This window comes from Pygoscelis adeliae, unplaced genomic scaffold (genome assembly GCF_000699105.1).
Source record: "Pygoscelis adeliae isolate BGI_AS28 unplaced genomic scaffold, ASM69910v1 Scaffold4, whole genome shotgun sequence".
Lineage (NCBI taxonomy): Eukaryota > Metazoa > Chordata > Aves > Sphenisciformes > Spheniscidae > Pygoscelis > Pygoscelis adeliae.
Genome location: NW_008824986.1, coordinates 11,201,989 through 11,229,597, shown reverse-complemented (window position 1 = coordinate 11,229,597; position 27,609 = coordinate 11,201,989). Strand labels below are relative to the sequence as shown.

General features: G+C 42.1%; 1 protein-coding gene across 1 annotated transcript in view; it reads left to right on the top strand.

The window, feature by feature from the left end:
• LOC103918647 (deleted in malignant brain tumors 1 protein-like) overlaps positions 1–27,609 on the top strand; it is an 85,215-nt gene that overhangs the window by 46,920 nt on the left and 10,686 nt on the right. Inside the window, 5 exon segments of the mRNA XM_009326027.1 lie at positions 6,127–6,231; positions 6,609–6,929; positions 16,227–16,547; positions 18,115–18,435; positions 18,901–19,032. Coding sequence (XP_009324302.1) covers positions 6,127–6,231; positions 6,609–6,929; positions 16,227–16,547; positions 18,115–18,435; positions 18,901–19,032 — 1,200 coding nt within the window.

Below are 27,609 nucleotides of genomic sequence, written 5' to 3'. Positions count from 1 at the left end.
TACTATTGCGTAAAAAATCCTTGAGTTTTATGCAGGCACAGCTCCCACTGTTTTCTCCAAGGAAGCATTTTTTAATTTCCCTAATCATTTTTTCCTTAATTGAACACTACTCATGAGAAGGAGTATCAGAAAGAGTCAGTTAATCAAAATCAGTGGAAACATTGGCACAGGGTGCTCCTCCCTCCTCTTCCGTGATTTGAGCTTTGATGACTTTAATTTGGGAGTTGTTTGGCCATTTATGTGCTGGGTTTTGTATTGACTCTGTGCACTTTTTAATCAGTAATGTATTGATTATTCTTATGTAGAGATGTTTCTGAATCAAAATCCTGAGAAATCGTTACGGTCTCCCCAAATTCTCAGGAGATAAAGCTCTAAATTGAAATGTAGCTTTCATAAATGGATTTTATTTCGTGAAGGAATCAGACTTTGACAGAGTTAGCATTTGGTTAGACTGTGCACTTCAATCCCTGTTTCTTATTGCATTGATTTTACTATCAAAATCTACTTAAAAGAAATTTAAAGGCAGTATTAGTCACACCTCACTCCCTGGCACCCCCAATGCACTAGAAGGCCGCTTCCATTTTTGTAATAACAAATGCTTAAAGGGTGCTGGAGGCAGTCACCGGCACTGGTGGTACTCTGTGTGACCCCTACCCATGGTACCCGCTGAGATCGAAGGGATTTGCTAGAAGCTGAGAAAACCTCTTTATTAAGACTATACCATTGTCCACATGAACGTGAAAAGCAGGAAAAGCTGCAAGAATGCAGCACACGCCAAGATAAGCAACCTGCGTTGACACAAAGCCTTAGCTGGGTAACAGGATGAAATGACCTGTCCTACTGTGTGCAGAGCCAAGATCACCGATACCCATTTACGTTGGCATAGCCTTCATCTCTGACAAAGATTTTCCCTCGCAGGATTCACAGGGGTGTTCTGGGGCTTCCAGAGGCTGGATGGTGACATCCTTATCCCAAGGCAATTCTCCTTTGGGACCGGGAAGCCGGACCCAGCACTCAACATTCAATTTTGTCCACAGAAGAGGGCTTCACGTGTAAGGTTTCTACTTTGCTTTACCAATTCATCATAAATGCAGGGAACTTTTTTGAAGGTTATGTTATCGGGGATGTGATTTACTTCACCTGGGATTTGCCCTTTTTTCTACATATTCTTCAGTGTGCAAAAATACCTTTCACTTCAGAACTTACCGGGATTGAATTTAGTGGAATGGCTGGCAGAGAGAAAACATGAAAAAAGAATACATTGAAAGAATATGCATTTTAATTATAATTGAGAATATGTCTGGACAGGTAAGCAACAAATATTAGGGCACTATACAGCTTCATATAGACAGCACGGGTAACAGCAGCAGTGAATATACAACATCATGGGCCTTAATAGGAGCAAGCAACCAGGTACATACCCAGGGTCTCCAAACCTCAACAGAATATTGCATTTCCAAATGCAAATCATACCACAAAGCTGTACAACAGCTATTCGTCATCCTTTGCTGCACACACATTGCACCCAGCTCCCTGCTAACCTCAGGTGTACAGAGATATGTGTGTACACAGGACAACGACTGCTGTTATCAGATAATTCTGCTGCCCCTGAAGCAGCAGGGATTGGGGCTGGGAAAAGTAGAAAAAAGGTAGTCTTTGGCTCCTCTGCTTACTCATTTTTCCTTGTGCATCTTTTCTACCTTGCCGCTCTTTGGCAACATATTATTTCATTCCCATGTTTGTCTCCAGGTGTTTTTCAAAGTAGAAAAAATAAGGAAACTTCATTTACATGTACATTTTGAAGGCCTCGAAGTTCCTTTGAAGTTGGTCCTTCTTCTCTGCTTTTAGACACAAAAGGTAAAACTGGTGAAACAAAGCATGACATTTCTTCTGAAATTGATGTTTTGGCTTGTCCTTATTATATTTAACTAAATCATTTTTCATCACACTTCAAAAGACATGATTTTTTAAACAGCTACACAGGTCCTTATCAAAGGTGTTTCATGACCTCAGAGAAATATTTCCCTTGTCTCCCCAGGTCAGCCCTGAAGGGGCAGATGAGTTCACTTGTGTGGGGATCCAGGTTTCGGCATGCTGGTCCCTCAGCCCCACTAGCTGAGAACTGCCAGGGCTGTTTCTGTATGGCACTGCAAACCCCTCCACTATGGCAGGGCACTAGACATGGCCATTACCAGACTGTTGGGAACGTGACGGGTTCAGCAAAAAACAGGATTTGTTGCATAAGAAGTCTTCTCAAAAGTGCAGTAAGTATATTTAAATAAATAACAAATACATTACTACAGCACAGAAAAAAGTGCACCATTTTGTGAGTTCACACACATTAGTGATTTCTTTTTTTCAGGGAAGAAGAAATACAAATAAGTATCTGTACAAGAAATACACACATAGGAGAAAGGCAGTCAGCCCTAGTTTATTCCTTCAAAGATACTTCAGTGAAATTCTTTACAAATATTAGATATGAGAGCTACCAGGTGTCATGGTTTATAACCTCTTTAAGTGATAACGAGTGAAGAGCTGCAAGGGAAGATGAAATAGTTGGATGCCTGAGGTGGGCCAGAGTTTCTCCTGATCTCCATTTGGGCAGAGACACATCCTCCGACCTTGGCAGGAGACAGGTGAGGAATGGAAACAACTGTCCTGCTGTTTGTAGCTGTCTCTTTTGCATATGTTTATTTTCACCTCTGCTCACTTTTAAAGGTGTTTGCTAAAGTGGAGGCCTCTTTATGGGCCCTACAAAAGCACTGTGTTGTTAGACCACCTTATCCAGAAACGTGTTCACTCCCTAAGGACAGTGCCTCGCTGCCCTCCAGTGGCAGGAGCCTCCAGAACAGCTTTGCATTTTCCCATTGCTTTTAGTCCTTTAAACTATGTTAGACCCAGATCTTTATGGAAATTATAACACTAATTTTCCATGAAAATTAAGTGTTTAAATGCCTTTGGTGAGCTTACTTTTGTTTGGAAATGCTGGAGAACTTGCCCGGTCAGAGCTGCAGAGCAAGATGACTTCATGGAGAACCTGCCCCTTAGCAGAAGGTGTCCGGTGGAGAGTATGTCACATATACAAACACGCATACCTCTGTCTGTGTATGCACACACATATCCCATACTTTATGTGTGCTATTTCCCCAATATTCAGATGCTAGATTTCACAATACAAAATACACACTGAAATTCATATGTAGTTAGAAAAAGGAGTTCCAGGGAGGGGTAGTTTTGCCAGTGCAACAAATCTTCACTCCGTGAAGAAAGATTAACACCCAACGTCCAGCATAAAACTCTTTCACTACAGACAAACGCTGTTTGTTTCCTATGAGGGAATTTTGGTAGATTTCTTTAAGAAGATGTTCCGGGAAACAGCTTTGCTATTCCAAGACCACAAAGGTCAGCCTTACTGTCATCACTGCTGGTTCCTGCCACACGGGATTAGTCTGCTTGCTTAGCTTGGACTGAAGTCTTACCACCTCCTTTCTAATGGCGTCTTCAATGTCCGTGACGGAAGCTGCAATGTTTAATGTGGAGGCCAGTCATTCTTTGTCACCTATCACTAGAGATCAGCTGTACAAATGTTCTGCCCCTGCTAGCATTTGCACCTACCACCATTACTTCTTAGATATGGTGTAGGTGAGATCCAGCCTCACTAGGCAAGAGCTGGGTAGTGGAGTCCTCAGCCTTCCGCATGTTTGCTGGGACTAACGCGTTCTTTGGGACCTGTTTTATAAAAGAGACTGAGGGATGCTGAAAAAGCAGATCTTGACGCTTCTTCATATTCAAGATATTTGCATTGGGGATGTTGCATAAGCCATGTTCCCCATACTTTCCTATCCCTACATCGAGGCTCCAAATAGAGGTGCATTGAAATGCCACTGATTAGAGCTTAGTTTATAAATAGATTAGATGCCTACAACTCAGTAATGTGAATTATGTCCCCACTTTCCATAACATCCATCCTCCTGCTGCATGGGATTTCTTGGACAAGTAGCTTTACTGCTGAGCACACTGTTTGGCTGAGTCACCAGACCAACACATTAGCTATTTCTACAGGACTCTACACTTCCTAGAGAGAACATTATTGAAAGTCCAGCAACAGCCAAAGAAATACTTCCATTATAAGATGCATATGAAGTGCACTGAAATGGCACATGCATATCAGACTTCTGTGCCTTCTACATGACATTGTTCAGATCCAAATTTTTAAATCTAGAGCACTTAGATCTGGTCATGCCCCTCTGTTTTTACATAGATTCCTTGACTTCCACAGTTTTAGCTTAATTTAGCACCCTCTGGCCCTGTCTTGCCCCATTTTCTTGGTTGCTGTAGTTTAGCCCTACTTATTTACCCCCAAAACCAGTTCTTCTTACCCAATCACGCGTTGGCCATATCTCTTACAGGCATTTTATTGCTCTGTAGGCTGCAAATGAGAGAGAGAGATAACTGCAGATCTGAAACATGCTGGAGGGATTTAGTCCCAGGTTAAAGAGGAGTCAGAAAAATATGAAAAAGCATAGAAACTGCTTCTTACAGGACTAATCTGTAGCAGACAGAGAGAATTTGTTTGAGACTTTTCTGACATTTTTATGATGCTAATCTTCTTTTGGCAAAATTCTCACAACAATTTAATCCAGTTTAGTATGGTTGTAAGTTGGAAACCGACTTAACTGGTAGTATAAGAATCCTTATCAAACAGCCTAATTTCCAAAAGTAAATCACTGCTTCCTGGAACAACCACATCATCAACACACGGCCAAAAAGATGCCTGGGGAGTGTTTGGGAAGATCTCGGTAGCCAGTCCGGAACAGCGCTGTGATCTGGATCTACTTATCCGGATGTCTGGATGTACCCTGTGAAATGAAAATACTCAGTAAATCACTTCTTTGGCATTGATCTGGAAGTTCAGGAAGAAAGATCAAATTGCACAGCAAACACCTTTGGTGTAGACCAGAACTCATTTAGTATAAATTCTGAAATTGCATTGGCTTCGAACAGACAACCGCAATGAAAATGGACCTTCAAGTGAGTCTCACTTGGTTGCTTCTGTTAAGTGCTACTCTTCTACCTGAACCAGGTACTGCATCTAAAATTTTTTCATGCTTGCAGGGAAATGTTACAGACAGAATTAATTACTAATACAGACTGGCTTGCTGGGAAGTGGTGGCAAAGACTGTCCTAGAATATTGCTGACAAGCTTTGTACCATAAAATTGATGGTTTAATTTGTTTTCTAATTCAAAGATTCAGATCAAATCCATAGGTTATATTTCAAAATATAACCTATGAATGAAGGTTGTAGGCTGAAGAAGGCTGAAGAATATTTTCTTTGTTTCTCTTCTGTGAGGGGAATAGTTTGGGGAAGTTGTTCTCTCAATGTTCTTCTCCTCATATTCTAGTTTTGAATATAAATTCTTCTATACTGTACATTTGAAAATTTAGAGAAAGAGAAAAGGAATACAGGGCAGCCTGCAAGACCTAGGTGAAAATATACTTTACTGCGTGCCATGTTCCTTCAAACTTCAAACAACAATAACCTCAAACCTTCCTTATAATCTTGCTAGTTTGAATGAGAGACTTTGATCTTTAATTATCAGTGTGGGCACCATGAATAAAGTTTTGTCAATCCCTTACAAAAAGAGATAATTTCATAGAGCGTAGATTAAGAGGTTGGCTATATTGTATTTTTTATAAGACAAGAGCAAAGGCAAATGGTCCACAGCCTCCCCTGCTATTGTGGTAATCACATATGGCAAAGGTAAGTAACACTTTCAACCGCCCCAGTGAAATGTGGCAGAGCTCAGCTCCCAGAAGCCTATGTCTTCACTGGACGTGAAGGATGTACACGAGGATTTCTGGGGTCAGATTCATTTGCTCTTTGTGCTGCCATGAAATAGGGTCCTCTACAGTCATCTTCCACTGAACTATGAGGAAATGAGCACGTCCATCCAGACACAGGGAGGAACCACAGGATTGCTTTGAAAACACATCACATACCAACACTTACTGTATTTAACTCTGTATCAACACATATTGGGTACCATCTCACAGCAAAACATAAAACATACCTAGAATTGTGATATGTTACATCAATGCTAATATGTTTTCTTATCTGCCACAGCAAGTGGTATATGGTGGAACTCATCAGGAGGCTCAGCAACTGGAGGTCGAAACTCACTATGGAAGAAATTTTCAAAATGGATAAAAGACATATTTGTACCCAAAGGTAGGAGAGTGAGACGTGTTCTTGAATATGAACATACCGGGCACACCTGTAGAGTTACATGACCCAGCTCTGGGTGAGCTGGTTATCTCACCAGCACAGCCAATGACAACCTACCATGATAGATCAGGTCCTGTACACGGCACAGCCATATAAACAGGGCTGAATTAACCTCACTGATTGGGGCTCCACTGTTCAGCTCCCTGCTCTGTACTGCTTTGTGCACTGCAAGCGTTCCCCCGTAAGGCCTGGGTACTGGGCACACAGAAACACTGGGCAGCCCATCCCTGCACAGATGGGGATGCAAGCTTAGATGTAAGAAGTTTAGATATCCTGGGAATAAACAAATTGAGATGTTTACCTGTCAACTTTTGCTTTAGTTTCAGAAGATCCACAACTGCGACTGGTATCTGGAGGGGACCGATGCTCCGGGAGGGTTGAAGTTTACCATGAAGGCAAATGGGGGACAGTCTGTGATGATCACTTCAGTATGAACAGTGGCAGTGTTGTATGCAGACAACTTGGTTGTGGTCAAGTTGTTTCTGTCTTGGGAAGGTCTTACTTTGGCCCTGGCAGAGAAGACATCCACCTGGATGATGTGCGGTGTAGAGGAACTGAATCTTACCTTTGGGACTGTCAGCATGCTGGCTGGAACACACATAACTGTGGACACCATGAGGATGTCAGCGTCATCTGTTCAGGTAAAAAAAAAAATTATCCGCTCTTAAAAATCTCTTTGGATTTTCCTGTTGACCATAAATGCAAGAAGCATCAGAGTAGAGCTTGGAAATCAGACTAGAGCTGAACTATGTGCATGTGGAGGCTTCTTGTATTTAGGCTGGTCTGCGTGATCGAGGAACAAAAGGATGTCCTAGACAAAATACCAAGATTGGTAGCAGCAAGCACTGAGTATGAAAATGGTGAAAAGAAGGTAGTTCAGGACTACTTTAGTCAACATCTGTTTACAGGCCATTCCCAAGAAAGGCAACCAGTTGAGAGGAGACAGAAGCCCACCCAGATGTAAACCAGGCATGTCTGAATTGAAAATAGAAATTAATACTCTTGTCATAAACATAACTGAAATCAAAGATTGCATAGCTAGAAGCAGCCTATTGTGAAGCAATATAAATAACTGCACAATAAAAGTAAATTTTTGCTTTTTTTCCATGTTCACAGGTGTGACACGCTCCACGGTTGCACCGACAGGTAAGGCAGGGCTTTTGAGACGTAAGTCCATTAGCTCTTCACAGTCTCCCCAAATGCTCAGAGACTAATTTTTAACTCAAAAATTGTGTGATTACAGCTCCTTGGCAGACAGTATTCTAGAAAGGTACTTGCTCTGAATTACTAGTTATTGCTCCAAATTACTGTTTATTCATCCACTGTAACATTATTTCTGTTCTTTGGATTGCTCATAGGAACTGAATTTGCCGCTCATCTGCTACTAATTAGAAAAACATAAGGCGAGTCTTAACACTCCAGCTCTAAGTTTCTGACTTCGGGTTTTTTTACTGTTCCTGAAATAATCGTAACACCCTGGAAACCTTAAAGTACGGACGTTACTCAGGTTTCCTGGGGTTTTTACGTGTTGAGTTAATTACTAATGCTCTTCATAATACACAGCCACAGAGGAGTGGGCGCTAAAATGCAGTTTTTTATCATATGTAGCCCAGAATTGAACAGGTGGTTCCCAAAATCATTTCTTCTCAAGGCTTGAACCTGCAAAAACACATTGTAGTAGTCCTGAACTGTTGCTGCATACTCTGCGCATCTATTTCTGCACTGATGGCACCACTGGCAATTATCTCTGAAGTTCATTTAGAACTGCCATTAATTGACAGAAATGTCACTCACACTACCAGAAGTTAAGGTCTGGTGCATTAACCCCGTGCTGCACAAAACCTGATGTTTAAATTATTTCACCAGTTCTCATGACCATTCTTACAGTTCTCTAATAATTTATTTCCTCTAACTTCCAGCATCCTCAAAGAAGCACCAAACTTCCATTTCTGCATCAACATTTTCCACAGACAGCACTGTTGTGACATCTACCACAGAACCCCTGACTTCTGCTGGCAAAGGCAAGGGAAAAAACAAACTGCAAATGTCATGTGCGGAAATTTTGAGTAACATATGCAATTTGTTTAGAACAGACAGGAGGAACACCGGGAATTCAGTAAAAATATTTAATAACTCTGCATGTAATTAGCCTTGGAAGAGCCAATGGCCAACACCGTCTTCATTTTCATAGGAAAATGTGGTTGGAGGTAAAATGGGCATGTGATAAAGTCTACCTGCATATACAGTTATCAAGACTGCATGTATGTATGGTGAGATCTTTACAATTGGTTCATCTGAGGCACTCTTACCTGGATATTTTCTTCACTTTCAATTCTTTTAATAATCTTGCTTAATTTTTCCTGGTTCTTAAGTTAGTGCAAAGGTAGAATGGAAATAAGGTGTGTTTATACCCTGCTGAGAGGTGCACCAGTTGCATCAGTCTCCCAAGTTCACTTATAATTACTAATGGGAAGATGTTCTTCTGAGCCACATTAGCAAAGTTAAGGTCTAAGGAGCTGACTTTCTTTTCCATGAAGCCTGAAGTATTAATGATTTCACAGATACTTGAAATGTCTTTTCTTTTACATCGTGGTGTTCCTGTTTAATAACATATTTCTCCATCCCCTGGCCACCTCCACAGATTCCTCCTCTGCACCCAGCTCAAGCCCAGCAGGGACTGAGACACCGTCTGCTCCAGAGACCTTGACAACCCTCAAGGAAGGTGAGGCACACTTGCGTGCTGAAAGTCACTTCCAAAGCACAAGACAAATCTTATTCTTTGTTTCCCCTAACAATGGCCACTTTGCATCTTTCCAAATGACTATTGCATCTCTAGTAGTAAAAGAATGCAGTCAGAAATATCTACTATCTTTATTACTACATATTAAATGAAGGTCTTTTTTTTCAGCAAAAATAAAGGGCTATGCATTGACTCACTGTCCTGCAAAGCCCAAATCTACTTACTTTCAAGGTTTCAGTTCACATGTTCACTCCCAATTGATGCCAGTCTCTCTTCTTTCCTCAACTTTCTCTTGGCCTCAGTTACATCTTCTGTGTACACTATTGTCACAGAGGAAAATGCCACATCAGCTCCCGAAATCCCAACCACAGTTTATAAAGGTAAGAACAGCCATTTTGCAAGTGCTATTTAAAACAAATATTCTGTCAACTTGGGTTTTTAAGATGGATTAAGATGTGACCATGTAAATCTGTAAAATATTCATAGCAGACAACTACAAATGAAACACCTCTGTGAAGGAACAACCCCCTTACAACACCTTCACTTCAAAAATATCGGACTGTCAGGACATATCAGGAATATATGCATTTAATGATTAATACCTCTGAGCTTCTACCTATAAATACTACACTTACAATTTTGTAAAGCAAAAGTGTCCAGACCATTGTGATTTCGTGTGTCCAAGACTCATAAAAACTCAGAAACATTAAGGAGCACAGCCAGGCATTTGCGCTCGTCTCCCTCGGTTGGACCTCTGCCTCTCCATTTATTTAGCAGACTGATAACATCGTTTTTTATTCAAGCTTGAGACTTAAAGCAAGGCACAAGCTCCTCAAATCACACTTGTGCTTTTAATTGCTACTTGCAACCATTTAATTTCTTATCCTCATAGCCTCCTTTGGTAGCACAGGTGCCGCCCTTGCTTCCACTGCCATCACAGAGGAAAGCAGGACATCAGAAATTCTCACTATGCTGCAGACAGGTAAAGGGCATTTGCACAACACGCAGCATGTTAGAAAAACGTGGTTATAAGTTTTGGTTAGGAGGGGACATCAGTGGAGATGCCAAGAAACGTTGTAAAATCACCATCTCTCAGTGCAGCTAGTGCTTGTCTATGAATTTCATCTGCTTGGTTGCCAACCTGCTGGCCTTCTGGCAGCATGGGCAGGCTACCACTAACGCTTCTACCACTACTCCAATCAGGAGCCGCAAATGCTATATGCAATGCCTGCTCCAAGGGAAGCTGAATGGTGTGGAATTTGAACCACAGAATCTGAAGGAAATCATTATTTTTGGTTTTATTTTTATCTCTTTAAGAAGCATGACTCAGGAAAAAGCCACCCAGTCTATGTTTCTCACCATTTGTAAACATTACCTATCTGGATTCTAAACAATTTATAAGCCTCCAGGCTTAGGCTTTCTTATCAAGCCAGTCCAGGGTGAACAGCAGGTCCTATACTCCCTCTCGAGGATTTCTCAGCTCAGATTCAGTCTCTCCCAACCTGTGGCCCAGGATGTTGCGGGCTCAGCCCAGAGAGCTGGGGGTGAGAGCTGGCTCTCCCTCCAGCCTCCCTCCCCTCTTTGACACGGCTCCCACCTGCTAATGGTGATGCTCCATAGGGTGAGGAAATCCGGCAGAGAATTGCAGGAAAAACAGATGCCGTATTTCAGTGTCAGTCCTGATAGCTTCTCCCTCCTTTCTCCAATGACTACTATACCTCTGGGAGAAAGACTTCCAGTCAGATAAGCCAGGAATAGCTGTAATAAACATTTCCCTCTATACAGCCAGAATAGCCTTTGTTATTTCACTTTTTGAACTTCTTAATAAAGCTGACAAAGCATGCCCTGTTGCAGTGTTGGGAAACTATATACCAATAAATGTTACTGCCAAATTACAACACTCATTTCTATTTTTGCTCCTCACACTCCTTTTGCTTTTCTCACTTTCGGTGAGAGAAGTCTGAAACTTTTTTGATGCTTGTAATGCAAAGCATTAAGATGAAGATGTATTTCTCAGCCATCAGTGGATGTGGACAGACTCCCTTTTCCACGAAGCCTGAAGGCAATTAAATTCATCAAAAGCTGATTTCAGTCATTCAGCCTTACCTGAATGCTCTCTCCCTCTCGTTCTTCCTTCTTCTCGCAGCCTCTGAAAATACTGCAGAATCATCCATTTCACCCACCCCACTTACAGGAGACGGTGGTACCTCAGCTCCAGAAATCCCTTCCACAGCTGTTGAAGGTAAGAACAGACACTATGCCATAAAATCTAATGATAATAGTGTTTAAGTTTGTTTAAAATAGATTACATTGGTAGGATTACAATAACTGTATGAAGTTTAAGATTGGTCAACTGCTAATTAATCATCTCAGTGAAGAAAGAATCCAGCTTCTAAAACCTTCATTTCTGAAATGTTGGGCTGTCAAAGTTTGGGAGGTATGTAATTATGAACAATTTGGGGCTTTAAGCTGCTTGTACTTTTTGCATAATTTAGGCATCAACAAAAGTGCCCAAATATCAGTGCTTTTTTCTGGGCAAAAGTGCATACTTTACAGTGGAGACCATCAATGATTAAATCAGATTGTGACACTTCCACCTTAAAGATTCAATAATCTTTGACAGTTCTTTCCCAATCTCCAAAGATGGAGATGCCACCACCTGACACAGTGCAGAAGCTGGTTCTCTATACTTTCCCACTCATCCCTGTTGGACTCTCTCACCAAGGAGACAGATGTTTCTCTCCAATAATGTATTTCCTCAACTCTTTCACAGTCCCTTCAACACTCCTGTGCTCCTCCTTTGCATCCACTTCAATAAATGAAGAGACTGAGGCAGTATCTACACCAGGAATCCTAAGCACAGCTTACAAAGTCAAAGTGTTAGTTGCAAAATCGATTTTGAGTCTAAATGAGCTAAGGGAAAGCCATACCGTATGGAAAATGTGTGCAATGAAGATTTAGTAAAGAGGGCTAAGAACACATTGCTTCATTCTCCAGTAGCTAAGAAGCTTAAAAATCCAAATTTTAAATATTTATTTTTCATGGTATTATGCAGTGATAGAGACTCAGGTAGAAGTACAAGGGGTAAGTCCATGTTTGTTCTCTGAAACAAAGCTTCCTGTATTTTCACACTTTTCTAGCAAAATGACAATTCCAGATCATTTTAACCAAAAATTTAATCCTGGTTCATATTCATGTTTGGTCATTATTGTTCATTGTTCCTATTGGTTTTTTTCCTCAAAGCTTCAACAGATTATTATGCCACAGAAACAGATGACTTGATCACATCTGCCCCAGTCACAGACAGTACTGAGCCATTAACAACTCGAGCATCACTATCTTTGCTGAACGAAGGTAGGAAATAGTCAGATACAACCTGTGTGCCTTGCATTGTTTAGGAGCAAAAATGTCGCTGTCCTGCATCATCACACAAGGCTCCATTTGGGGCTCAGAAAGTCTCTGAGCTGCAGGTGGTGGCTAGGAGACGAACCTGAGCATACCTTCTATGCTTGTCCTGTTCATATACTCCTCCTCAGCACCTCTTAGTGGTCCCCATTGGGGAGGAGAAATTAACTTATACAGAGCTTTGGTCCAGCCCTTCTTCAGTGCTGATCATGTTGCAGTGTGTGTGCATACGTCCCACCTTTTCTCCATTCTCTTTGCTGGGGCAACTCTTATTCTGGCATCTATTTTGTAGGATGCTTTGCAAGTTTTTAATGAATGAGCTGTTTTAATGAATCTATGAAATAATTTCTTAAGTATTAAAAAATCTTAAAACCAGAATTTCACTAGACAGGGCCATTTTGCGTCAGCCATCCGCTGAGCTGGGACCTTCCTATCCACCACATGCTGTCCTACGTCCTCTTCTAATGAAGCAGAAATTGATAGCACCAGTAGGCTTTAAATTCCTATGCAAATCTCCACCAGGGGCGATGACTATGTGTACTTTGCCTCTGAACTTGACAGATATTTTCAAGACACACAAACAAATGCGTTGGACACTATCTTCAAAGTTCTTTTATTGATGAACATTTTCTGTAGTGCCTACAGGTGCTTTTTTAGCTCTCTGTAGACTCCAGGGAGCAGAGGAATTGGTGGCCATCCTCTTTAGAGCCCTCTTCAGAATAGTGAAAGATACTTCCCACATAAACTAAATTCAGCTTTTTAAACCTTTCCTCTGAGCTCATGATTTTCAAGCCTATTATATTCTTGTTTCATCCATCCAAACTCTCCCCATTATCTCTCTCTCTCTTAAACGTGCAATCACCGACTGAGCAGTTGAGGACTCTAGCGCCAAGGAGAATAAGTAGCTTCCGTGTATCACTCTGTGAAGAAGGCTGAGACTGGACTGGCTCACTGTAGCATTAACATTACCACCTCCCAGTTTTTGCATGGTCCTTCTGTGCCAGCTGAAAGGATGATTTTGCCTTTGTGCATTAGTTTTCTCTTTCCAATGAGCAGCCCAGCCCACCTGCCTTTACTGAATTTCAGCTTGCTGATTTTTGACATTTATTCAGTTTATGAAGGTCATTTTGAATTCTCATCGTGTCCTCCAGAGAGCGCACAGAACTTGCCTTTCCTTCTGCCACTCTATCTGTACTGTTCCAGTTTCAGTGGCAAGGGCTGAGGATCTCATTACAGTCGGGTGGCTGTGGCTGGCTGTTTAACACCCATACCATCTGTTAGTCCAAGATGCTGCGTAACATGATAAACAATTACCAAGGCAACTGATAACTCCTCTCTTTACAACCTAACACTGCTTGCCTTCTACAGCCTTATCTATGCTGTCAGAAGTTCGGAGCTGTGACTCAACGCCAGTGGTAGCAGCACTAGAAAATGTAATACAGATTTGCTTACTGCTCCACCCATTAACCTAATTTTGAACAATATTTTCATGTTCAAGATCTAGGATCTATCCACCCTAATTTCTACAAATGAACAGACAAATCTTCAGCACAATGAAGAAGAAATTTCAGTCAGTGTTTTTCTACATTTTTCCTGCCAGTCATTTCACTTTCAAAAGGATAGAAATGAAAACATTCCTACTTTGAAGAATATTTTACAGAGCTTTGATCAGATTTTGCTGCTTGCCTTATTTATTCAGACTCCCCTCTATTCCAGCTGAATGAAAGAAGTTTGCACTTCTTTGCACACACCAGTGAAACTGAGAAATGAATGTGGTCCCTCAGGACTTACTTTTATTTGCTTGGCTTTCAGAAATTGAACATGAATTTCTTAAATGACTGATCTGTTGACTATTACGCAGGCTTAAGGAACCTAATACATGGTGTATATATGGTTTCCTAAGAATTACTATGGAACTACGTGCTTGCAATTATTAAGTGCTTTGCCTATGCCTACTCAACCAAGTATTTGAGCAAACAATTTCATCTTATTTATGCATACTGTGTGTAATAGGGATGCTGTTCAGTGGTTAAAGGGAAAAAAAGGCTCCTCTATAGCTCTAACTAATAATCTCATTACTTTCATTTGTATATACTGCAGGTAAACTGTTGTTTGTGTTAAAGTCTCAGGAAAACTAAGTGCTCACTGATTCCTTTGATGATATTCTACACTTAACTAAGCACAAAGCATTGACTTTGAAGAGATACAGATATCGATTGTTTTCTTTTATTGATTTGCTGAAAGTAAAAAGTTGCCTTTCAGCTCTCTGTAGACACCCCCACAAGAATACATTAAAGATTCTTGAGATTGTTACTTAGTTCTTTATTTTCTGAAAAAGTGCCCCCAAAAATTTTAGACTGATGTTCATATTTCAGATTAATGAAATACTTCATTTACTTAGAAACTTTAACAGGAAAGATGTCTCCCTCCCAATAAAGCCATTTTTAATATCAGCTGAATCACAACAAATTTATTTCTGCCTGTCATATAAGTCAAGATCTGGATCTGGTTATAGAATTTTTAATCTGCCTCTTTCTCACTATTCCCACCTGGACTTAGATAGCTAATGTAGTCTATGATTCTATGATTCTATGATTCTATGATTCTATGATAGTTCTTAAACTTTTTACTTAACACGTTTCACCGCCGCTGGTGAATACTCAATGCCTGGATCAACGGGTTATCTTTTGTCTTGTTTATCTTTTTTTCTCCTTGAAATCATATTTGGTAGTCTTGCAGAAGTTTAGACCTAGATCTTGGGAAGTGAGCCAAGCACATTGCTGCTGGCATTTCTTTACAGCCAACTTTTGCAGAAGTAAATGATAAGCATGGTACTCAGATAGAAGGAGCTTTGATCATGGTCAGCGAAAAGGAATTAAGGAGAAAGAGAGTCCTAGGAAGCATGGCCCTCATTCTGAATGGATGTGCATTAGTTGGTTACAAATGGCTGCCAGGTGACAGCAAAATGTCCCAAAATGAAAACCTCATAATTACTGACCCACCGAGGAGTAAGACAGGTGTGTATACTTGGTACAGTTTATGATGGCTACAAACTAGGAGGAACTCAATTACGTTGTCGGCGGTGTCTCTGATTTCTTCCTCTGAAAGAAAAATACACTCCAGGCCCATAAAACTAATTTAGAACTTCAGATCTCTAAAATACTTTCCCTTTGAAAGTGAGATAAATGCGTGTAGTATTCAGCTTTCAGAAATGAGCCTGGTCTGTAGAAATAGCTCTGCTACTATTCTGGGGAAATGATGCTGTGCCAACCATCTGTTACACCAGAGGGTTAGCAAGGATGGGAAAAGAAGCTGAACCAGGCATTATTTAAAGGAAGAAAAAAAAACCCAAAACCATATCCCTTAGATTACAAGGTATCCCTGGAAAAGATTGGCTCTGGGTATTTGTGTTTGTCCTTTAGACAGCACTACAGTATAGATGAGAATGATGGTAAAGAAAAGGTAGAAAACCTTCCCTTTGTAGCACAAAGTGGGGAGAGGTGGTAGCTAGCTGCGCGGGTGAGGAACATTTTCGCCAGAGATCAGCACATTGTGGAAGAGGATTATGTCCGTGCCCATTGGGTATTGCATGTAGAAAGATGGGTTCGAGCATTTATAATATCTATCCTACAACAGCACTGAAATTCAGGGGAGGATCCTTTGTCAGAGCAGACTACGGTGCAGGCTACCTGCTCCTGTCTTCACTGGGGTGGTACTTGGCCTGAAGACAGGCTGTGCCACCGCCTCAGATAAACACCACTGATGCACAACGCAGGCTCTTTCTCCACAGCAGATACCTCCGCTCTGTCCCTGCGACTGGCAGACGGTGACGGCAGGTGCTCGGGCCGCGTTGAACTCTATCACAACGGCAGCTGGGGAACGGTCTGCGACGACGCCTGGGAACTGGCGGACGCCACAGTGGTGTGCAGGAGGCTGGGGTGCGGAGAAGCCCTGCTAGCTGTGTCTGAAGCCCAGTTCGGTCCAGGCTCTGGGAACATCCTCCTCGACGATGTGCAGTGCAGAGGGGATGAAGACAACCTGTGGCAGTGCTCCCACAGAGGGATCGCTGTCCATAACTGCCGACATAAAGAGGATGCCAGTGTCATTTGTGCAGGTACGCTAGCACATATCTCATAAACTATCGCTTCGTGAGCAATGCAAGCTTGCCTGCAGCTAAGATTTTGATGCACAACTTGTTTCCATTAGTGGAATTATTTCAGGCATGAAACCAAGACCTATGAGAATTGCTGTGCTTTACCGCATTTTTTTCTTTTTGTTAACTCAGGGAGTTTATTCACACAGGTTTCTCTTTTCATTTTTTATTTTAATTCTCAAATCCTTTGGCTACCTGGAATATCATTGTCAATCTTATCTGGTGCCATTTGCTAGTCTATTACCTGACTGCTTTATGCATTACTATTTGAATCATAATTTTACATCATCACTATTATATTTCAGTCCTCCTAGTCCTGATTTCCCATAAATTATGAACTATGACTAGGAAATCAAATTTCCTTTTCTTGTATTTAGTAGGAAATTATTTTTAGTAACTTCTTTTAGGATTTTTCCAAATCAGTTGCCAGTTTTCCAGCAATTCTGTATTCTGACTGGAAACGTGTGTGCAGTTGGAGAGCCCGAGTCACTGCAGCCCCTGTGCAGCCGGTGCCATGGCAAGTGGTGGTCCATGGACAAAGCTCATCCACGTGGCGGGCACACCACGAGCCTGAAATGACTGAGGTGAAATGTAACTGGCTGAAAGGGGTTGTGGATGAGACCTGGCACAAAGAATGCTGGTTTACAGCTTATCCTGGGGATACCTTTCCCTGGGGAAAAATCAAAGCAAATTTTTAACAGAGTTAGGTTTTTTAGCAAAGACCTCAAGTGGAGTTAAACACGTGACCCCAGCAGACATGTGTCTCTCTGGTGAGTATGTATGTCCCACACCTAAAACTATTAAAGGTTACACCTGCAAGGTAACTGCAACCGTTAACACCTGACATATAAAAAAAACGGGTTTGCAGCCTTCTCCCTTTTGGTGATGAAGCTTCCAGAGATGAATGGGTTGCTCTATATCACTACTGCTTTCTTTTTTTCCACCTCGTAACTGAAGAATGTTATTAAGCATCCTCTGTAGTAAAACTAGAAATTCAGTTTTCCGTTTCCTTTCCTAGAGCCAGTTACTCCCCCGGTCACAACGGAGCCCATTCCAGCTGGTGAGTTCTCCCTAGATGGGTCTTGCAAAGTTTCACAGCTGATCTATTTTACATAGTAACTTAAGCCCTGGTAGGAAGGCAAAAAATTTATAGGTAAAAATTTCAAAGCAAGTAAATGTGTGTAAGATGAGTTTCTGAGATACTTGAGGCTTATCTAAGAGTTTTGCTGCTAAAGAATACTGGTATCAATTGGAATGGTTATGTTAGCTACGGACATATACATAGAAGCCTGAAAGAGAAAAAAAACTTTATATTTACTCCCACATGTATATAGCACACTATGAGAGTACGGATTTATGATAGCTGATGAACTGACACAATGTGGCTTGTAACAGTAAGATTAATTTCCTGGTTTTGCCACTTTCTGTGCAACGCAACAAAGTTGGCTTTTGCTATTTGATAAATGCACCTGGAAAGCCCATTTCTGAGGCTGCTGAGTGCCCATGCATTTCCCCCTGCTTTTCCAAGACATGTCCCTGAGGCTGGTGAACGGAGGGGATGTGTGCTCAGGACGCCTCGAAGTCTTCCACAACGGAAGCTGGGCAACTGTCTGCGATGATGGCTGGGACATGAAGGACGCCACGGTTGTGTGCAGGCAGCTGGGTTGCGGAGATGCTGTCTCAGCCAAAACTGAAGCCTTTTTTGGGGAAGGCACAGGAGATATTCTCCTGGACAACGTGGCATGCAGAGGGGACGAGTCCTCCCTGGAGCAGTGCTCTCACAGGGGGCTGGGCACGCACGACTGCTACCACAAGGAAGACGCTGGTGTTATCTGTGAAGGTACTCACCTTTTCCATTTTATTTAATGTGAATTAAGTTTCCTAAGCCGTGTATGCGTGAAAGGAGGCTGGCACAAGGCTGGAGAACGGGGACCCTTGGCAGTGGCCATGCAGGGAGACGGGAGGCCGATGAGAGCCAAGAAGGATGGCCAGGGGCACCCAGCCCCTGTGGGCTCCATTCATCCTGGGGCTATCTCATCCTTCCAACAAGGGATTCCTCTACCTGGGTCTGGGGAAAGCAGAGAGGGAATAGCAGGGCTGTAGGCATTTACTTCCACAGAGGACCACCAGTAGGTTTTGGCAGACCAACCTGGAATCTGCTTTTGGGACTGTCCTGGTTTCGGCTGGGATAGAGTTCATTTTCTTCCCAGTAGCTGGCAGACTATTTGCCTAAGAGCCTCAAAGTACTTGTGTCAGACTTGCAGTTTTATAAACCTGTTTTCTTCTCTTTATGAATTTGTACTCATTTTCAAAGATCTGCATCATATTTATGTGAAATTTATTGAGGAAAATGAAGAAAATTCCTGCCAGCTGAGGATGCAGAAGGAAATTGTTTTGATGGTGGTTCTGGCACTAGATGAATGTGATGTGTCTGATCAGCATCAGTGTAGGCTGGCAGGCCACTGCATCTTTGTGGACTCAGCTGTTTCTGTCCAAGAGAAAGTGAAAACCTATAGGGAAGTGATGCTGATGCTGTGCTGTCATATTGTATTATAATGATATAATGAATAACAATAGCAGTGAGACTAACTTAGTCCTGAAGAAGTGAATAAGGCTTCTACTACCCCTCTGAAGAGGCCCATATTTTCACTTTGATTTTATTTTTGTTATTTCTTCTGCTCTCCTCTTTTTCTGGTACCATGCACTGATGGTTAGTTGATGGTTACTGACAAATTATAACAATGAATATTTGAGAAACAATTGCAATGAATCTTTGATGTGTTGTACATAAGCTGCAAGCCCCAGAAGAAGCATTTAAGGAGAAATCATGTTCAGACTATCAGCCTGCATTCCTAATTCACTCAGTCCTGCTCAATCCACCATAGTCTGCACACTGCAAACCATTTCTCCTCCGATGTATCAAGAGGCTGTATTGCAGCACGAGCCATACTTGCTTAAACATTTTAGTAATTTACAGAACAAAATGTTTGTTTCCTAACTAACCTTCCCAAGCTGCACGTAGTTTATTTAATTCACAAAGGGGTTCTGGACAGCTCGTCTTCCAGGATCTGGCAGATCTTACAGTGGTGGAGCTACTTCACTGCAAACAGCAATTCATACTGGATTCAGCCTGGGTGAGAAGGCAGGACAGAAATTATACCTGTCCCCACCAGGTTTGCTTCTCTGCCCCACTGTCGACAGGTGTACTCATTGCATGGGGTGGCAGTGAAAATGCCATGGCAGAAACACCAATGGCTAGGCAGAAACACCTGCAGCCTTCTCCAAGGCTTCAGAAAGCATCACCTCAAGTCACAGTTTTGGGGAGAGCCCTGACACTGCTGCTGCTTGTCTCACCTTATAATTGAAAGCATTGATCTGGCTTTCCTTCTTTTGGTGGTTTTTATTTTCTCTCCTGACAGTCCCTCTGGAGCTTACCACACCAGAAGCAACAGGTATAGAGTACTTCAGTGTTCGTTTATGTATCTCAGGTTTAGTCAAATACAACTTATCTCACAGCAGAGTGCTGATTCCCCTGGACTTCAGCAGCACTGAGCTGAAATTCATGCTCTCTCGGAGGTGAGAGCGCCCTTATCTCATCATTAGCCCCAAAGAATTCAAGGCACTCAGGTGAACATGAACTCCCGGTGGGATCTGTGGACAGAGGTGTCCTGCCACACTGAGCTCTTTTGCCTCTGTGGAGATACACACAACCATACACACGGTTTCCATCCACCATCAAGGGCAGTGGAATTACCACAAGCTGGTTTACGCAAATGCCAAATTATGGGGTAAACTGCTGTAATGTAGTTGGATTGGGGATCTCGTTATACCAGGCCTAATTACACCTAAATGATAACATTGCTTTGCTTTGTCAATCTATGCTTTGCTCGCTCAGTATTGGAAAAATTACTGAAGCCTGGTTTTTATTTTCTCTTTGACAGTCCCAACTGAGTCCACGACAGCTGAAACACCAGGTATTTATTTCTGGTCACTTACTGAACCGTGGTGAGCAGAGATACTGTCAGACCATGAAGGACAGCAGGATCCCTGGCTCTCACAGCACTCCCAGACTGAGTCGAGGAATTAACTGTCAGGCACTCACATTTTCAGTCTCAGTTCAGGATATAGTGGACTACCTGCCTTCCTGGCAAGGCAAAGCTGGCTGCCAGAGCCGTGCCCTGTCCAGATGCATTATTTGTTTCCCTACCCAAGCTCAGGGTCTCGCTGTAGGGTTTTCCGGAGGTGACACACACCATTGTGCTGGCTGTGTCACCGCAGGGTGGTGCATGCTACGTTCAGCCACGCAGCCAAGCGCTTCCCGGTTACTCACGTGGCTTCATGTGATATTACAAGCGGCCGAGGCTGCTGCTATGGGTCTTGAGGCAAAAATATAAATATAAAATTTAAATATATTTAAAATGCAGACAATATTTAATTTCATCTTTTCTTTCTCACAGTAACAGTCTCTCCTACTCCTGAACCAGCAGATGTTACCACGTGTAAGTAATACAGTGTTACTCTGGTTTACATGCTTAGCTGCCTGCCCAAGTTGCTATCATGTATTGACTGGCTCCCTGTCTCCACTGTGTGTATAATGTCATGGATCTAACCATTAGCTTCAGGGATAATCCCAGTCACCTCTCCCTTGGCTTCCCAATGAATAGGGGAACCGGGCTTGGTATCGGTACAGGAGAAATACCTGCACTGGTGAAAGCGCTAGGGAAGTGGCAGCCCCTGGGGCAGACACACTACACCAATATAAATTCAGATTTGCACTCGATCATCCCACTCCAAGAAAGCCAGCCTTCCTGCACTTCCCAAAGCTACATCCCCATTGCTGCACGAACTGGGCTGTGCTTCCCACGGGAACGGGCAGGTTCAATGCCCGCTGAGGCAGCAGCATGGACCTCGCCACCATCGGTGCAGTGCATGGCGCTGCTATGGGCACCGCTCATTATAAACCATGGCTTTATCTCATTGTCCCCCGGCATCCAAACTACTGTTTAGCAAATGTCCCCCAGGTTTCCGGGGCCCTTCACACGGCAGGTCAGAAGCCTGTTGGAGGCCATGGCAGAGGCAGCCTGCATGGGGATGTGTTTTCCCATGTGAGGCTGCTCACACTCCGGGCAGACTTGGGGGCAGACTGGGCAGCGGCAGCACGTTCCAGGTGCTGTGGCTGCTCGCCACTCGAATGAGACCTGCAGGTCTCCTGTGGTTCGGGTACCTCACGCCTATCCAGTGCTGAGACAGCGGCTAACCTGCAGGGTTTTTTTTTTCTCTCCTGTCTTGGATCAGCCCCTGCAGAAAACACAACACCTGAAGCAGCAGGTATGTACGACTTTAGCTTTAGTAGAACTGGTCTAATGCTTGATCCTGGGAATAAACTACTGATTCCCTCCCCATTAACAGTCCTTACTTTGCTCACACAGTAATGGAACAGTTGCTGAAGTGTGGCTTTTACTTTCTCTTTGACAGTTCCAACTGAGTCCACAACAGCTGAAAAAACAGGTATTTATTTTTGGTCATTTATTGAACTGTGGTGAGCAGTTTGCTATTTTTCATGTGAGTCATCAATGTATTTAAAGCATGGACAATGTTTAATTTCATATTTTCCCTTCTCACAGTAACAAACTCATCCACTCTATCAGTCTCTCCAACTCCTGAAGCAGCAGCCATTACCACTGGTAAATAATGCAGCATTACTCTGGTTTAACTCCTTAGTTACCTATCAAAGTTGAGATCTGATTTTGTGTTGGCATGGCTCCCTGCCTCCACTGTGTGCATAATCTCATGGATCTAGCAATTAACTTCAGGGATAATTCCTTTGGCTTCCATACAAATCAAGGGATGGAAAATGCTCTTGGTATCGATATGGAAGAAATACCTGCACTGATGAAAGCACTAGGAAAAGGGCAGCTGCTGGAGTAGACACACTACATCAATACAAATTCAGATTTGCTCTAGATCATCTCACTCCTAGAACATCAGTCTCCCTGAACTTCCCAAAGTTGCATCCCCACTGGAATTTGAGTCTGTGGAAATCTTTCTGACATATTCAGTGGCATCTGGTTTGAACCTTAGATAAAGTTTTCTACAATGGGATTTCTCTTTTGAAAAATTTGAATTGCAAGTTCTGCTCATTAACTGAAAATATTCTGCCTCAGATGCTTAGATAGCAGATGAAGGTTTTCTTTTAAAGTCTGGCCCTATCAGCTACATGTTGGTAAAGGGCACTCAGCTGCATCAATAAAACATACATACTTGTGTTGACAACATACAGGAAACTGAACTTCAGATTGAAAGCATGCATTTGAGCATGGGACTACCTGCCTACGCAAAGGAATAAACAGAATTAAATCTGGTTCCCGTTAATGCTAGTAATATGTCATCTTTAGTGTTCAAGCCCGTACACTTTTCTTGATACAAGCCCTTTGTCCATGACAACTCTTTTCCTCAGAACTGTTGCTAACACTTCCTAGTCTTAATGCATTCAGCTGATTACAATGTATATTAATTGATTACATAAAAGCACACATTTTTCTCAGTCAGTCTCTCTTTTTTTCCCCTCCATTAAAAGCCCATCCAAAAACAGACCCAGCACGTATAAGCTCAGGTAAGGTATTCTCATTCTCTTTTTAATGACTTCTCCTCCCAAGTGCAGCATACGCTGGGTAGGAGATGTGAGCTGGGAAAGCCTGGTGGTTTTACGGCAGAGGGTATCTGAGTGCAGAAGAAAGGGCGAAACTGGAAAGGCCGAGAGCAGGCAGAGAGCTTGGGGATGCCACAGCTTACCCAGGGACCACACACCGCTGATACAGCGGCTGGCAGCCAAACCATCCTCAGTGGTAAGCATTAAGGGCATGAGCTGGCCTATGTCTGCCCCATTTATGGAAAAAACACATTTAAAACATCTGCCTGTAGCCTGCCAGTCCGCTGGCCAGTCAGTGCCTGTGTGCTCTGGAGGGCTCGCAGGCAGAGAAACAGCTTGTCATCGCAGCGAGCTCACTCTCTTCCCACGAGAGAATGGACGGACAGTGCTAACTTGTGTAACCTCGGGGCTAGTTGTTGGAGGGAGTAACAAGCTTTTAATGGTACACCATCAAAGAAAGAGAAATGCATTTCCTCTCCACTCAGCTGCTATTTCCAGGTATGGCAGCAAGGCCCACATTTGCATTTGCAAAGCATACTAGTATTTAATACATGCTGCATTTTACTCTATGCTTACATATGGTTTATTAACATCAAATTTCTTCTTCTCCAGCAAACCTTACTTATCTGCCTAAATACATGCGGCTGATGTTACTAAGATTCTTAACTGGCCTGTGCCGACCGAGAAGGCCTGGGATGCAAAGTATAAATTTACAAGGGTAAATATTTATTCATGCGCATGAGGTGTCCCAGCCAAACTGGGGTACCCCCAACATGATTTTACACTGGGTTCTTACACCCTTCAAATGTTCAGGTACAACACAATTTGACTAATCGCTCACACCCACACTACCGATTACTAATCATAGTAAAACTTTGCAAAACAACCCTATTTCTGCAGTATTCTTGCTGCCTGTCTATTGATCCAGATGTCCCTGGAGTCAGTCTTGCTGGAGTTACTGATCTATGACACCAGATGATGCTGGGAGGGTTTCAAAGACGTGTCAGAGGGGCTGGGATGCTGGCGTTATCTTGGCTGGCCAGGGGAATCCTTCATGGACAGCTCTAAGCTTCCACGAAGCAAAGTCCTTCATTCCAGGGTCAGACTGTCCTTTAGTTGGTTTTAATTAAGCATGAACAATACCGGAGTCTCCAGTAAAATTCCACTACCTCATTACGTTACAGTTTATAATGTGAACTAATATATATTATCAAAGTTAATACACTTTCATCCTCTAAAGACTGATTGATTTAGAGTTAGGGAAGGGAATTTTCATAACAGTGACTACCAGGAGACCCTACACCAATGCCAGAGGCTACCGTGCAGGGAACAGACACCTGAGCAACCCCTGAAACAGGCCTGGGATTGACTCCCATGCCATGTTTCACGTGCCATACAAAGGCTGTGGCAGAAGGCGGCTGGTAGGAATGTATGGGTTTGAAATTATCACATGCCAAGACATTATCAAAATTATTTATGAAAAAAAAATCAAAAATATTTTTAAAGATTCTTACCAGATGATGCCACTCCACAGCTTTATGAATGTCAAGACTCGGGAAGTTGACATGGAACATCCACAGCATAGACAAAAGTTATACTAACACCACAACAAAATTATGTTTCTAGAAGTTCATTATTCTAAATTATACGATATTATCAACCTTCCCCATTTCACACACTTCCCCACCCTGCTTCCCTTTCACAACCCTCCCTCGTTAGGTCAATTTGTGTGCAGCTAAATGTGCCCAAAACAAGGAGACTCTGCAAGTGGGTTATGTAGAGCTGCGATGTATAAAGTGATGGTGTATTCACTCCGACATACAATGGAGAGCAGGATTTAATGAGCTAGGCGTTAGCACGCTCACCACACCAAGGAGACTCCCAATGAGCCTTTGCTGGCCAGGCGACAGTCAGGCAGGGAAGGGTCGATCTTCCTCCATGGCTCCTTGAAACAGACCCTCCACTGTGCTCAGCTGCCATTCTCCATGGGTTTTTTCCCTTTAAGACTTTCTACCTCTCCATGTTGTTGTTTTCCCTCTTGAGTCCTTGAGCTACTAACTGAACCCAAATCAACAGTAACTGATTTGTTAGTAATTTCACCTCTCTTATCTCGCAAGGCTCTGCAGACTTTCTCACAACTCAGCAATGTCCTCAGCTGGGACCTGTGGTTGGGCCACCTCGGGTGGCCTGGGATCCTCCCAGCACGGACAGCTGAGTCCCGTTACCCCTTAGCTAGCCTGACTTTCTAGTGACATTCAGGAAAAGGTTTCATCTGTACTTTGCAGCTCTAAACTCACAGCCCATCAAGCCATGACCTACTCCAACACAGTGGAAGGATCCATTTCTGGCAACTTCTACAGCAGAAACATGCATTCTCTTGCCAAACCATGATTGCAAAACATGCAGGAACGCTGATGCCCAAACAATACCCAGTGTTACAGAGTCTCCATACCAGGAAACTCCATCTAGATGGTTTATTGTCAAGTTTGCCTTTTATGATCCACCATCTTTTTTCAAATTCGGCGAGGGCTTCACCATACTGTGTTCAGCCAAACCAAGATTTGTTTGTTCATGCTACCCTCTGCAGCACAGAGCCAAATCTGATGCTATTTACAGACACACGTGGTCTCTCCAAATCCTCATGACTTTATGACTGCGGCATCTGATTTAGTCAGAAGAGGGTAAGGAAAATATCTCAAGAACCATTTCAAAATAATTCCTCACATGTGATTGACTTCATATGGTCAACAAAAAAATACATACACCAAAGATACACAGTCCTGAAATACATTTGAGTTACCTGCTTGCAAGAAGCAGCAGGATTTTAAATGAACTAGCTATTAGGACAAAAACACACAGTTTTGTTAGTTGGCTTTTTATGTTTAATTCACCATAATAGTCTGCTAGGGAAGAATAATTGGCATAAATTCTCAGAAGGTATTTCACAAATTATATAAAAAGTTTAGGGAAGGATGAAGCATCTGATTAAAGGGGTTTCGGTTGATTTGGGATATGGAATTGTTTCTTCATAGCTCTTCAGAAATTCTAAGGTTGAAATAAAAAATAACTTCGGAAAGATAACAGGCCTACAGAGTAACTCTTTCTCACATATTTAAAATTCCATCAGGTGCTTTACATTTATACATTTACATACATGTGTGATATTTATATATGTTGTGTTCTATATTATACCAACATACATATTTAAATTCCATATAGTTGCATCTGCGTTCAGTTCTGTGCTGTGAATTGTGATAACATCACAGTTAGAAATTCCTGAAGGAAAATTTCTTGCAACCAATGAAAGAAATGAGCTTAGTGACCATGTCACAATTTTTGTATGACAATTATATGTGGGTTTTTTCCTTTTTCTTTTCCCAGGTGTGTAAGGGACCCAACCTGTAGGAGCTACTATTCACCAGGCAAGAGGATTGTCCAGTTCAAGTTCAGAGGTCTCACATACCCAAGAGTTTGCCTACAGTGCAAAATATTAGCATGCAACAGATACAATTATCCTTCCCAACGCTACCAGGGCTATATGATGAGAGGCAAAAGAAGCACAAGTGATGATGTCATTATTATCATCCGCAAACAGTCCCAATAATGCTTCTTCTAACCATAACATTATGTTGATCACTCATATACATGATCAGTGTGTTGCACATCTGCTACTATTTTCTAAAAATACATTATACTAGGGGGTGTAAATCTAAAGGTATTTTAATCTTAACTGTATTTCTGTTCCTTAATTTTAAACCTTTTGGATCTGTATTCCAGATTTGTAAAAGCTTAAACTTCAGTAAATACTCTCAGTGACAAAGAGTAATTGGATCAGCTGGCTGATTTTTCTCATCAAGACTTTGTTTCCCTCTCACAGTTCTTCCAGTTCTCCCCATTGTACCAAATAGCTCAAATACTAAGCATTTAAGGAAGATTAACCCGCCTTACAGATGCACATGTCACAGTGCTGCTTTCTGAGCTCAAGAAGAGACATGAATCAAAGAATAATCATCCCTTGTAACCAATAATGTCTGAGCAATTATAGGAACTCAAAAATATTTGGAAAAAATATTGTACGTGTACTGAGATATAATCCTGCAATACCTATAAACTATTATAATCTTTCCATATGTCAGTTTTTATTACCAGAGATTAAAACTATAAAAAAATTTTACATCTAAATTTACTTCATTAAAGCATTTGCTTCATCCTTTTTCTTAAAATGTCTGTTCAAATTATATCACTGTTAGCCAAGAAAGTGTTTCTGCACTTTAACGTTAAATTGTCCTATTTGGAATGACTTAGTGAAAAAAATAGAAATTAATAATTTTCAGTTCATAATGAAAAAATACCTTGTCGACTGCAGAATTGTAC